At 46.6% G+C, this 14,386-nt stretch overlaps 1 protein-coding gene and 1 pseudogene across 1 annotated transcript; one reads left to right on the forward strand and one right to left on the reverse strand.

Moving 5' to 3' along the window:
- Positions 1 to 224: 224 nt before the first annotated feature.
- TUNAR (transmembrane neural differentiation associated intracellular calcium regulator) lies at positions 225 to 708 on the forward strand. Its single transcript, XM_087855950.1, has one exon. It carries the CDS (start codon positions 264 to 266, stop codon positions 408 to 410), a length of 147 nt encoding a protein of 48 aa, XP_087712076.1. The 5' UTR covers positions 225 to 263; the 3' UTR covers positions 411 to 708.
- A 10,210-nt stretch (positions 709 to 10,918) lies between these two features.
- Positions 10,919 to 11,323, reverse strand: LOC148107722 (large ribosomal subunit protein eL32 pseudogene; annotated as a pseudogene).
- Between the last annotated feature and the right edge of the window lie 3,063 nt (positions 11,324 to 14,386).

Consider the following 14,386-nt stretch of genomic DNA (forward strand, 5'->3'; position numbering starts at 1 on the left):
GAGCTGATCTCTTCCTGCCAGCGTCAGGACAGTCCAGACCTCCTTGAAATGTTCTTTCTCCGCGGCCCAGAGCGGTGTGTCCCGAGATTGGATCCGAGGGGGATTTTTCACCCACACGCGCTCTAGTGCCCAGGCGTGGTCTCGCCTCCCGCACCGGGTCTGCCCTGCTATGGAGACGATGCGAGTCACCGATAATCTCTTGTGCTGCTTCTTTCCCGTTACAGGTTAACCTGGGGCGGAAGATAAAGACATTTGCCACCAAGATGGTAATCACGAGCGGAAATGAGGAGGACAGAGAAGGCCAGGAGAGAGAGAGTAAGGAGGAGAGTGTCTTGGCGATGCTGGGGATCATCGGGACCCTTCTGAACCTGATCGTCATCATATTTGTATACATTTACACCACTCTGTGAATGGCGCGGACGGTGCTTGGAGGCCTCGGGGCTGGCCGAAAGACGGGAGTCCGCTGTGTCCACAGATCCGTGATCAGACGTTGCGCCAGCAAGCAGGCTTGACCTACGCAGGCTGCTCGAGCAGACGCACCTTCGAACTTGATACAAGGCCACACAAACACCAGTCCTGCTGCCGGGAGCAGACTAAAGCACAATGAATCCGACCAAACTCATTCACACAACCAGGAACTCAGCGTCTTTGGCCCGGGGCCCGAAAGACCTCTCGGAAGTCCAGCCTTTGACGCCGTCGGCGCGCATACGGGTGCGGAAACTCAGGATCCCGGATCTCTGATGGATCTCACGCCTCGGGAAAGAGGAGCAGACCAGCGCGGCTCGTGGGCGCGTCTCCCGGGACACGCGCTTGGCTTCCACTCGCCGAGCCGTTCACCACGAAAAACCAGAGGCAGCCCTTTGACAGACATCCCATCCATCAAAAGTGTCTAACTATTTGATACTGGGGAGATAACTTATTTTTCTTTTTTCATTGGCTTGACGTGTGTATCTGTTCATATCGAGGTTTATAAATATATATTTTTAATAAATGTGCTCTATTTTTTAGCATGAACCAAATATTTGGAGAGGCGCTCTTGGAGTTCTAGAGCCTTCTTTGGTTTTATCTGCTTTGCCCCGTAGACTGCAGGTGTTCTGTGGTATAGCCTTTCTAGTCCTGCTTTGAACATCTTCCATCTTTTACCTTCTCTCTCTCTCTCTCACTTTCTCCCTCTCTCTCTCTCCCCCTTTTTGGTCTGGAGGACATTTTCCCGTAATACCAGCCATGGTCCTGGTCAATGCATGTTTTAAGATTGTCCAGTGAGTGGCTTTTTGTTGTTCTATGGGAGATCTAAACCGATCGTGGGCATGGAGACCTTAGTTGCACCATATCGTTATTGAGAATTTTGCATGAACAAGGGCTGAGCGATAGATCAGCTTCTAAGAAACGTAAAAAGGACTATCATGGAAGGAGAGAGGGCAGTTGTACTTACAGATCAACCCTAGGATGGACTATTCAGCTTCTTGGCAGCATTTATATTTCATGCTTGTGACCATTTGTTGATCAGATTTTTATTTTACTGGCCACATGCCGTGCAAGATAGGGAGACCAGAGGGGTAGAAGCCAGCACACGTGCATAATTCCTTCCTTAGTGAGCTGCCTGGGACCTTTGTCAAAGTCGGCGAGGTGTAAATGGCACGGGGATTCACTCCCCACTGTGAGTGCTCAACTAGGTGTTTCAAGCTGCAAGGACACCCCTGTGACAGGTGACGTTTGAAGGGCACAAGAAGGGGACGGAATGATCACCCCCAAAAGATAGGTGTGCTTCTTTAAGTTCCTGGTTTACACCCACGAGAAGCTACTTCTTCCCTGGTAGGGATGGGTGAATATATATAAATTTACCCTCTTCCCCGGCTCCCTGAGACGGGCCTTTGCCTGGTGGTGACAAAGAGGGTCACAATTCCTTTTGCCAGTGCCAGACTTGTCTGTGGACGAAAGAAGCAGAGACTTGCCTCATTGGGTTCAAATGACTCCTAACGGGTATCTAACCGCCAGATCTCTCCCTCCCCTTGTTGTGGTATCTGAAATTCCACCATTAGAGAGTCATTTCTTGTGCTCTTCTAAGGGACCAGGTTCTTTTATAAAGCAGATGCCCCTGAGCACCTGGCTCTGACATTATTCATCGGGTGTCTTCTCTTCCCTACTGGAAGGAAGTAGACATGCATTTAGGGCACACTGCGTGCCAGGCACCGTGCCAGGCACTTTATATTCCTTAGGTCACTGAATTCCCCCTGTAACCCTGTGAGATGGGGGGTCTTTTCCCAGCATCGTAGAAGAAAAGAGGGCACAGAGAGATCATGTGGCTGAAACCCCTGATCTGACCGATTCCTTAGCCCAGCTGGGGCTGGAGAGAGAGGAAATGCACAGGAGGGGAAGGTACAGGAAAGGGCTTCGCTAAGGGCCAGCTCTGCACACCTCCCTCCCCACTCCTCCATAAAAATAAATAACCCTTGGGAACTCCTTGGACACTGACAGAATATCATACAAATAAGGACGAGGGACCAGAGGAGGCTGGTTAGAAATCAAACGGGATGTCAGGGGGAGGGAGCTATCTACCAGGTTCTTTGTGATTCTAGAAAGACTGTATGAAAATTCTGAACAGTGAACAGAATAAACAATAAAGGTGCAATGGATTAAAAAAAAAACTATCGTCTTTTTTTTAACATCGTGGTATTTTAAAACTTCATTGTCATTCCTTTGTCTATACTTACCTTTTATTCTATTTTAAGAACACATTTAAAAAACCCTGAATGTGACTCTTTACAGCAGAGACCGTTTTGTTTGCGCCGTAGAAGCCCCAGTGATTTTTCAAGTCTACTAATTGAAAATGTATTGAGGGGAACAACTGCCCTTCCAACCCTCTGAGCCGCCTCCCGATGGTTCTTCTAGATATCTTAATCCACAGCCTGGAAATAAAGCTGCCCGGTCAGTGCTTGTGCGGGCCGAGGGGCGGCCCCCTTCTGGGTCTCTGGCATGCATGGTCTTACTTTCACTGTCACTGAGCAGAACCCAAGAACGCACACGCACACGGGGCATACGCGAAGCTTCCCTGAGGATCTGGAGGTGTCTTTCCGGGAACAGGGAAGGGAGAGGCTGCCAACGGCCCTGGGTCCTCAGCATCTTAAGGGCATGGAGCCCAGCCTTGGGAAGTGTAGCTGTAACCCCAACCGCAGCAGGGCCTGTGCTTCCCCCAGCACTTTGCACCCATCCTGCGGGGCCCTCCCAACCCCCCGCCCCGGGAGATGTGTGTGCTTATCCCCGTTTGACAAGCTGGAGGAAAAGGCTCTCAAGAAGCCTGACGGGTTGTTCCAAGTTTGCACGGCGGGGAGCCAGCACAGTCAGGCCTTCTGGCTCCGTATCCGCGCCCGTCAGCACCTTGCATGGCCCAGGCTGCGGGTGAGCTCCGCGGACGTGTGGCCCGTTCGGGCTCAGAGCTCACTGCTTCCCCCCCCCCCCCCCCCCGGCCCTGCCGCTCCCTGATCTCAGCGCAGCTGGCCCCGGGCAGCACAGCTGAACCGATGTCTCTCACTTCTGCTCTGGGGAGAACACTCAGAAAGCCCGGTCCTGGAAACAGGGGTTTGGAGCTGCAGAATGCTTGCCTGTGGCCCGAATCCCATTTTGGGCTCTTATACGTGGGCACTCCACCCCAACTCTATGATCCCTGGTGTTCCTCCCCTGGAAACTGGGGCGATAATGGCCCCCAAATTCCATCCGGTGGCTATGTTTATTCCATTCAACTGAGGCAGAAAGTGTGACCAGCAAGGTGAGTTACTTGGCAAGGGGCCCAAGGACTGTGAGCTCAGCTGGCGAGGCTCTGGGCCGAAGTTCTGGGGACTGCTGCCTTCCCCCGTGCAGCCCAAGAATGGCATGGAGACCCCCAAAGAAAGAGCCTGGAGAGCCTGAGGTCCAGGGGAGGGGACAGTGTGCCTCAAAGACCTTTAGGTTCAGTGTAAGGGACCCAGACCCCTTGAAGACAAAGATGGGGCTTCAGGTCCCACTGATTCTGCAGGATGGGGGAGGGACAGGATCAAGAGACCCTTTCCCTAAGATTCCCCTCCCCCCTTTTTTTAAACCCATAAGCCAACTGAAACCCAGGCAGGATCAAGTCCCCAGGTCACATAGCTCGGGAGTCCAGAGATGTCAAAGGAAGTCTGGGGAAAGAAAGCTTATAGAGACTTTTTTCTTTTTGAAAGAGCTTCGTATTTTAGTTTCGGACTGGAGGGTGTTATGCTGAGCGAAATAAATCAATCAGAGAAAGACAATTATCATATGGTTTCACTCCTACGTGGAATATGAGAAACCGCACAGAGGGATCATAAGGGAAGCAAGGAAAAACTGAATGAGAAGTCATCAGAGAGGGAGACAAACCATGAGAGACTCTTCACTCTAGGAAACAAACAGAGGTTTGCTGGAGGGGAGGTGGGTGGGGGGAATGGGGTAACTGGGTGATGGGCATCAAGGAGGGCACATGATGTAATGAGCACTGGGTGTAATATGCAACTGATAAATTATTGAACACTACATCTGAAAAAAATAAATAAAAATCAAAGAGCTTCCTGGACATTGGCCGCACCACAAGGCCTTTTCCCAGTGCATGTTTCTGTGATCTCTATGCAAAGTGAATGGCTTATCAGAGAATCCTGAGCTCTGCCCCCTCTTTTCCTCTGGAGTGTGCCATCCTAACCCCCACCTCCTGCAGGGAGGGCTGAGAGAGGACTCTATGCCAGAAGGGGCCTGTTTTTCATTCTATCTTTTCATGAATCCCACATGCATGGTCACAGTTGAAAATAATAAACACTTTTCAAAAATTCTTTATAATTTTTTTTTAGATTTTTTATTTATTTATTTGACAGAGACAGCGAGAGAGGGAACACAAGCAAGCGGAGTGTGAGAGGGAGAAGCAGGCTTCCCGCTGAGCAGGGAGCCCGATGTGGGGCTCGATCCCAGGACCCTGGGATCATGACCTGAGCCGAAGGCAGACGCTTAACGGCTGAGCCACTCAGGCACCCCCAAAAAATTCTTTATAATTAAAAAAAAATCTCCAGATACCATCCCCCAGAATCAAGTTGATATTTAGTGCCTATATTCTAGACCCAGGTGGCAGGCACATCTGTTGGGTGAGACCATTTTCCTTGGAATATTAAAATGTTGTTGCCTTGAGACAAGGCACTCTTCAGGTCATTGTCCCCCCACTCCCTGTTATAATGGACAACTTCCCTTGTTTCTCTTACTCGCTGGGTCCAAAGGCCTCCTAGATGGCCATCCTCCACAGCCGTTCAGACACTTCCTTGTGAGTAGATGGACTGTTATAATTTACACAAACGGTACCACGCTGTGCACTCTGCTCCCAGATATTTTGTCGTTAACAATCAGGAATATGCTTGTATATCTATGAATTTGGGATTCTGTTGTTTACATGTACCATCACTGATGTCCCTGTTTTCTTACTGTTGGAACTTTAGGTGGTTGGCAGTGTTTGCTATGAACCACTCAGCCTTCTCTTTAAAGCAGCCCAAGCATTCGGGGATGGCTCCTTCGAGTGGTGTCAGTGGGATCCCTCACAACGGCTTCCAGGACAGTTATCTGGAGAAGTCACTTTCCCCAAACTAAAGTGATGGTGGGAATTGCCTGGGTGCTCAGGAGACATATGCTCCTTCTCAGATCTCAGCTCCAGGGTGGAGCCCGGCCCGAGTCTTCAGAGAGACTCCCCGCTGATGAGGCCTACTTGCAGGTGTGGGTGCAGCTGGAACCCAGGATGATGACCTGGGCCGGGACCCCGGGACGCAGGGGTGCTGCTGGTCTTAGGCGGGCCTCTCATTCTTCCCGTCTGTCGAAACCTGACAGTAACATCCGGATCCCCAGGTCATTGGGAAAGTCAAATGAGACAATGCAGATAGAGCTCCGAGCAGAATGCCTGGGAGAACAGGTGTGCTGTCTTGGCGCCACTGTATACGTTGCCAGATGGCAAATCACAAAAAGTTAGAGTGTCTGTCTCTCACTGTCTCTCTCCCCACCTCCCGCCTCCCTCTGCAGCTATTTCTCTTTCTCACTCTTTCGTTCCCTCTCTCCTTTCCTCTCTCTCCTCTTAGCACCTGGGCTTCAGTCCACTTTCCTGTGAACACTGCTATCAGCCATGCTTGGTCTTAGGGGGTCTCTCTTCCCATCAGGTGCCTGCAGAAAGCATCAGTACACCCACTGGCCTCCTTGAGTCCTTGTTCTCTGCAGCAACAGTCCCATCTGTCGTGTAAGCTCTTTCCAGATAGCTACTTCAGGAGCCCAGACTGGCTTCCATAATGCCACATGTTGGGAAGAGAAAGTTCTAGAGACCACATTCCTGATTCTTTCTCTGAGAGTGCTCTCCTAGAAGACCCTGCTTCTTCTGCCTCCCTAAAGGCAGAATTTCTATGATGGGACACCCCTAGCAAGAGCCTTTGTGGGCCGGGGGAACTGTCTGACATCAACACATAATGATTCTTCCCTCTCACGGGAAGCAGATGGAATGAACAGACTGCTGATATTTTCCATTGTTCGTAAACAAGTTACACAAAATGGTGCATGCTTCTGGAAGAAAACATATTGCTGTGAGAAACAAGATCAGAAAAGAGCTAAACTTTTCCCTACAAGACTCTGTTAAGAGGCGTGCTTGTTAGATAATAATGGGGGAATTCTGCGGAATAGGAGTCAGATCGGAGGCCTCCACAGCAGAGTAATCAAGGGTCGGCACACCTCCGTGCCCGGGACCGCAGCCTGCCGGGTACGTACACTTGACCTTAAAGGCTGGATGTTCAACTCTGTTGCCTTCCCTCGTCACTGAGAGGACAGCACAACTCAATGTCCTGTTCAGACAGTAGAAGCATCCCACCTCCCAGCCAAGGGCATGAAGCCTTGGGGTAACAGCGGAACAGCCCTAAGCATTACAGTTAGTAAAGAAATAAAAGGACAATGTCTTTAACTAGTATCTGGCTCATTGGGACTAAAGGAATCAAAGTTAGAACAAGCAGAGAGGTGGGTCAGCCTTAATTCTGGCAAGATCCAAAGTTCACTCCTCCGATCTTCTCTACCCGAAGGCTGCCATCTTTCTCTTCATCAGAAAGGCCAAAGGTACAAACCGATCATGATCCATTGGTGTGGACCAGCTACCAATCCAAGCTTCTTTTTTTTTTTTTTTTTAAGATTTTATTTATTTATTTAACAGAGAGATAGCCAGCGAGAGAGGAAACACAGCAGGGGAGTGGGAGAGGAAGAAGCAGGCTCCCAGTGGAGAAGCCCGACGTGGGACTCGATCCCGGAACGCCGGGATCATGCCCTGAGACGAAGGCAGACGCTTAACAGCTGCGCCACCCAGGCGCCCCATCCAATCCAAGCTTCTGAGATGCCTGTACGTCACTTAATCTGTGGGACCTCCAGCCCAGGAAAGGTCAACTTCAGACCCTTCTTCACAAACCTGCATATTCCAGAAGAAACACGTGGATTTCACTAGGAGTCCATACATGGATAGCTTACCTAACCAGTCAGCTCCCAACGAGACTCGTATTAATAATTCTTAGAACAGGAGTTAGGAGACACCCACAGCACTGTTGTGCTCTTGTCACCCTTCCTGTGCTCTTGTCACCCTCCTCCCTTCTTGCCATCCGAGCCCCTACCGTCCCAGCCTCTGAGGTCATTATCTGACCCGGGTTGGCCACGTTTTTTCTTTGGTGACTTTGTATTTAGTTCTGAGGAGTTAATGTTTTTAGTTCTGGAGACTCCACAGTAGAACTTTGGATTCTGAAGTTCTGAGACTCTGCCTCAGCATTAAAGACATGTGTGAACTCAACTTCAATGGGGCGCTCTGGGTAGATGTTGGCTTGGCCACCAGAACTGGGCAACAGTTCTTTCCTATCTCACTTCCTTCCAGAGAACTCAGCGGGCAAGTCCATTGCTTTGGGTATTTGAGCAATAAATGTGTGCAGAAAGCCTATCACTCACTCCTCACCAATGACTACCCCCTCTCTTTTTCTGAGAGCCAGGAAGTCATCCAGAAATGAGGGTGGGGTTCAGAACTTGACCAATCTGTGTTCAAGTCCCCAATCTGGTACTGATCAATCATAGATCTTGGACCAGAATCCTGATGTTTTTGAACTTTATTTTCTTGTCGTGAATTCAATAAATCTGTTCCCTCAGCGTAATTGTGTAGATTACATTTTTTACGCAGTATCATTTGGGGAACGAAAGAATGTAAGCTTCTATTAGCTATTAACAGCAATTAAAAAGTGTGTGTGTTTCGGGGCGCCTGGGTAGCGCAGTCGTTAAGCGTCTGCCTTCGGCTCATGGCGTGATCCCGGCGTTTCGGGATCGAGTCCCACATCGGGCTCCTCTGCTGGGAGCCTGCTTCTTCCTCTCCCACTCCCCTGCTGTGTTCCCTCTCTCGCTGGCTATCTCTCTGTCACATAAATAAATAAAATCTTAAAAAAAAAAAAAGTGTGTGTTTCAAACATTTTTTTTCTACTAAGGAATAATGATAAGGATCAAAGAATCAGATTCGGTAATGTTTCAAGATCCTTTTACGGACAAAATTAACTGTGTAGCTTCCCCTGGGATGGTGGCAAAGGTCTATTTAATTGAAGAAACTAAATATTTGGAGCTTGGAAGTAGCTGGATAGGTGAATGTGAGCACAATGTCTTCATAAGTCATGCGAGACTTTAGCTCTGTCTTCTACCCACAAAGAAAATGAACACAGAAAAATGTTTAGGAAGACAAAGGCGTGTGTGTTGTGAATAACATGGCAGAATGGAAAATGTTTACGTTTTCTGTATGGATAGAACTTGTCATGTACTTTAACCTTCTGTGGTCCAGGTGATCCTCAGAAGAATCTTTGTGGAGTGGATGGGACAGAAAGAGACCAACTGTCAGCCTCAATCAAGAGTTAGCCACATCCTTCTTGATTCCCCAGACCAGTGCTTATGTCCCCTATACTGTCTCTTCACTGTTGCAGGAGAAGACAGAGTCATGGCTTCTAGAAGGGGTCACCATGTGCTCTCGGTCTGTGATAGTAGATGGCATACATCAGTAGACTGATGTATGTCATTTCGCTCAGCCTCAGCTCATCTGTAAAGTTGGATGATGCTTTGCAAAGCTCTGGTGAGGGTTTATAGATTATGCTTGTCCAGTGCCTAGCAGGTGCTGGGCACATAGAAGGTACTTACAGAATGGAAGTTATTGTCATTATTTCCCTAAGACATAGGAGTAAAGAACTTGATTCAGCTCCTTTGAGGTCAGCCTTAGTAACCACCTTTTCCAACACAGTTCTAGACCCTTTTGCCTAAGTGATCTCACATTGGAAAATGTAAGGAGTTGAAAGCTTCTCCTACTTCTAACTGTATGACCTTGACCCAAATGACTTGTCTGGGCACTTTTGTTTTAGAAGGGGCAATGCTACCTGAATAGAATCTTCAGCGATGGAGAGGGACACACCACGATTTAACGTTGGTAGCCCATTCTCATGAGCCAGTTCCCATGCCATATGGATGAGTAGACACTTTAAATTATCACTTTGCCTCCATCTGTTACCTTGTCCCCAGGCTTCCCACAAAGGACCAGTACACTCCACTCTTTGCTTTATCCCAGCCTCTGTCAGCCCCCGCCACCTGCTTCCTCCCAGGTAGAAGAATCTTCGACAAAAAATCTGCTGCAGAAGTTCTCGTGATTTACCCAGTGCCGATCCCTAGCACAGAACAGGCCAGTCATGATGACGTCCGTGCCCAACTTCCCCTTCTAGCTGAGGCTGTCTCACCAATCGTACTCTGCAGGGAGCAATACCAGACTCTTCTTTGCTCAGGGATAACCACCGAAGGTCCAGGGATGGATGATTGACTCCAGGGTGGCCTTTCCACTGATAGGACCCTTGCTATACGTAGCCTGACTCAGAAAGATGAACTGGGTCAATGTAATTACCAAGAGACATAAATAGAAGTTTCCAGGAAAGATCTAGTAAGAAGGATAAATATACTGAAAGCTTCCGTAACTTAGAGAGGGCTGGGAAAATCTTAGGCACCGTGTCCACAGCCTGAAGACTTGAATACAGTGATCAGAAGAGGCAAATGAAACATACGGACAATGTGATAGATTGAATTACTGTTTCTGATTCTTTGCTCCTTTAAGGTAGTATCTCTTTTCTCTTCCCACCTCCCCTAGTTAATTCTCCAGCCTTTACTTTGGGTTTGGCTACAGAACTTGCTTTGGCTCAAGGAATGCTCGTGCGCATGATCCCAGGAGAGGTTTAGAATTTGCTTTTGCAGGGGCGCCTGGGTGGCACAGCGGTTAAGCGTCTGCCTTCGGCTCAGGGCGTGATCCCGGCGTTATGGGATCGAGCCCCACATCAGGCTCCTCCGCTATGAGCCTGCTTCTTCCTCTCCCACTCCCTCTGCTTGTGTTCCCTCTCTCGCTGGCTGTCTCTATCTCTGTTGAATAAATAAATAAAATCTTTAAAAAAAAAAAATTTGCTTTTGCATTTGGATTTTCTCTTAGAGCCTGAGACAGAGCCATGAGAGAATATACCCTGGGTCTTTGCTGCCACTGCACCCTGAGTCTGAACATGAGCCAGGATCAGAATTTCCCCAGCCACCCGGAACCTGAGCCACCCTTGTCAACCTGACGACACACGATGAGAAATAAGTCGTTACTGTTGTATACCCCTGAGCTTCTGTGGTCGTCTCTCATCAGTAGCTGACTGATACAGGCAGAGCAAGGTGGATATACTGTCACAGAGAGAAGCTTCTATTTCCAACACTTCCACCTTGGAATTTTCCCGAACTTGGCAGTGCCCTCGTTCCTCCTCCTGGGTTTTCACGGAGCTCTTTTTTTTTTTTTGGTTATTTGTGCGATAAACTCTTTTTTTAATGGTTTCATTAACACAAATACGACATGCACATAAACTGTCTATTCATTTTCCTTGCTGTGCAACCTGGCATTGGGATTGGCTACTCTGATGGCCAGCTGGGCTGCTCTCTCCACGATGGCTTTGTGGGTCTTGGAGGAGACACTGTGAGCAATCTCTTCACAGTGAGATTTGTTGCACATCGGCAGGATCGCAAGCTCCTTCACATTGTGGACTAGGAACTTCCAGAAGCCACTGGGCAGCATGGGCTTTGTTTCCTTGTTGCTCCTGTAACTAACGCTGGGTGTCAAGATCTAGTCCTTGAATCTTCTGTGCACCCTCCTGGGTTTCTGCCAGTTGCATTTAATTTTGACTTATCAGTCTGGTGCCGGATCAACTTCTTGGTCCCCTTTTTAATGACCTTGGGCTTCACCAGAGGTCTGAGGGCAGCCATGATGCCGAGTAACAGATGGTCGCCCCCTCCGCAGGCAGCACCAAAGAAGAAGGTATAAACTCTTACCTTTATTCAAGAAAGTAGTCTTATGAGAGACAGATTCAGTTTGGGGGTCTACAGTTTCTACAATGTGGGGCCCTCCTTAAGGAACAGGACACCGAATTACAAATGCAAAATTAGGTGCTAAAGTGAACCCTTATTTATAATGACAAATAGGTCGCAACACATGGCTGGAGTTTAAAAATCTGAGCAGACTTTGTACTTCTGGCCAGATGGAGTAACTAGCACCAGACCAGCCTTCTTGCCATAAACAACAAAAAACTAGACAAAATATATGAACCTACTGTCTCCAACATCATCAGGCAACAAGCAACACAGGACCGATCCCCAAGAGAAGGGAAATAAATGAAATGAGCCACTATTATCTCTCATTAACATAGATGCAAAAATCCTTCTAAAATTCACAAATCACATTCAGCAATATATTAAAAAAATATGCTATGACAAAGTAAATGTAATTTTTCTCAGAAATGCAAGATTGAATGAAACGAGATGAAACCAGAGAAAGAGACAAACCATAAGAGACTCAATCTAGGAAACAAACTGAGGGTTGCTGGAGGGGAGGGGGGTGAGGGGATGGGGTGGTTGGGTGATGGACATTGGGGAGGGTATGTGTTGTAGTGAGCGCTGGGTGTTATGTAGGACTGGTGAGTCACAGACCTGTATACCCCTGAAACAAATAATACATTATATGTTAATAATAAAACAAAAATCAATCAGTGTCATTCACCAAATTAACAGAATAGAGGTGGAAAAGCATATGATGATCTCATCCCAATAGACACAGAAACAGCAGTTGGCAAAATTCAACACCCATTCATGACTTTTTAAAAAATCTTGGTAAATTAGGAACATAAGCAAACTTTTTTTTTTAAGATTTATTTATTTATTTGAAAGAGAGAGCATGTGGAGGGAGGGGTAGAGGGAGAGGGAGGGAGAATCTCCAGCAGACTCCCCCTGACATGGGGATCGATCCCGTGATCCTGAGATCATGACCTGAGATCATGACCTGAGCTGAAATCAAGAGTCAGATGCTTAACTAACTAAACACCCCCCAAGGTGCCCCATAAACAAACTCTATTAAAGTGTTTAAGGGTATATAATAAGAAAAGCCATAGATAAAATTATAATTAATGGCCAAAACCTGAATATTTTCCCCCTCAACTTGGGAGAAAAATGCCAATGTAAAAAATATGAAGTAATTAAGAATAAATTCAAAAATTTGGGCAACATCTGCTCATCGAATTGACAGATTTTTGCTAAGAGACATTTTAAAAGATCCAGGTAAACGGAGAGATAGGCCACATTCATGGATTCGAAGGCTAACACCGGCAAGATTTCAGTTTTCCCTAAATTTGACCTATGCATTCCACACAATCCCTATCAAATTTCAGCAGCTTTTTTGCGGTAGTAACTGACAAACTGATTCTTAGGTATATGTGGATATTCAAAGGACATGTAAAAGCCCAATAACGTTTAAAAGAACAATTCTGAGGGTTTATACCACTTAATTTTAAGAACACTCGAAATTACAATTAATAAGATGTTGTGGTCTTGGTATAAAGCATGACAAAGGGATCAACAGAACAGAGCAGAAAATCTAGAAATAAACCCGCACTTAATAGGCCAACTGATTTTAGGCAAAGGTGCCAATGCAGTTGAATGGGGAAATTAAACTCTTTTCATCAAGAACTGCTCGATCCATTGAAAATCCATTATCAGGGAAAAAAATTGAACCTTGACTTCCTATCTCATACAAATAACACAAAATTCATTTGATGTGAATCAAGCACCAATGTAAAAGCCAAATTTATTATGCTTCTACAAGAAAACACAAGGGAATACCTATTCAACTTTAGGATAAATAATGATTTTCCGGAGAGGACAGAGAATGCACTTACCGAGAAACAGTAAATTGATAAATAACACTTCATAAAATTTAAACCTTTTGCTCATCAAAAGCACCATTAGAGGATGAATAGTCAAGATACAGACTAAAAGGAAATATTCACAATACATTTATCTGACAAAGGGCTTGTAATCAGAATATGTGAAGACCTTATACAACTCAATAATAAAGAGGAAGAGAACCCGCTTTTTAAAAATGGGCAAAAGGCTTGAACAAGCATCTCACAAAGGAAGACATACACGTGACCAGTCATTATGCGAACTTCATTAATCATCAGGGAAATACAAATTTAAAGTACCAACTATACACCCCACTTTTTAAATAAAGTTTCCCCATCTTGTTTGCGTCTTGTGAGCCTCCAAAAATATTCAGCAGGCTCTCCGAGATGTCACCCACAGAGCAAGGCTTGTACAGTTGCATAAAGTATGAGTTTTTTCTTTGCTCCCAAAGTCCAAGTTGTCACGTGCGCTTAACGCCATCGAACTATGAGACTCTGGAAGCTTGAAAGAATCAGAAATTCTGCAGATGAGCTTCTTCTTCATTATATTTCAAACCCTATTTCTCCTCTATTATTAACCACACGCTTCTGGTCCTGGTGCCACAGATCATGTTCATATTGGGAATCCGTCTCTGGCTTGCACTTTTGGTCGTAATGCCAGTTAAGTCAGTTAAATGAGAGGCAATTTTCCTGGAAGCTCTTCCTGCATTGGGTGAGCTAGTAATAGCTTAATGATATATGCAAGTAGCTGTGAATGACATACATTTATTTCACGAAACTAAAAATAAATGTGTCCTTAGCTCAACATCTTTTTAGCCAGATCTCAAAAATGTTCACTGCCACCCCACTGTCACCTTGTACAGAAGGGGATGTGACAGAGGGGAAGTCAGATTGGAAAGAGACAGCAGTATTCACCAATTGTGGTTAAAATATATTACATTTACAAAAACATATGACCCTGTGAACACATTTTTGGCACCCCACCAAGGGCCTTGTAAAAAGCCTGACCATGTCTGAGAGGTCCTGAAATGTTGCCTTTGTTAGTTCATGGGGAATCTGCTACTGGATCTTACAGCAGACACCCACAATCTTGTTTGCAAAAACAACTC

This window comes from Ursus americanus, chromosome 26, assembly GCF_024610735.1.
Source record: "Ursus americanus isolate L20-20 chromosome 26, mUrsAme1.1.p, whole genome shotgun sequence".
Taxonomy (NCBI): domain Eukaryota; kingdom Metazoa; phylum Chordata; class Mammalia; order Carnivora; family Ursidae; genus Ursus; species Ursus americanus.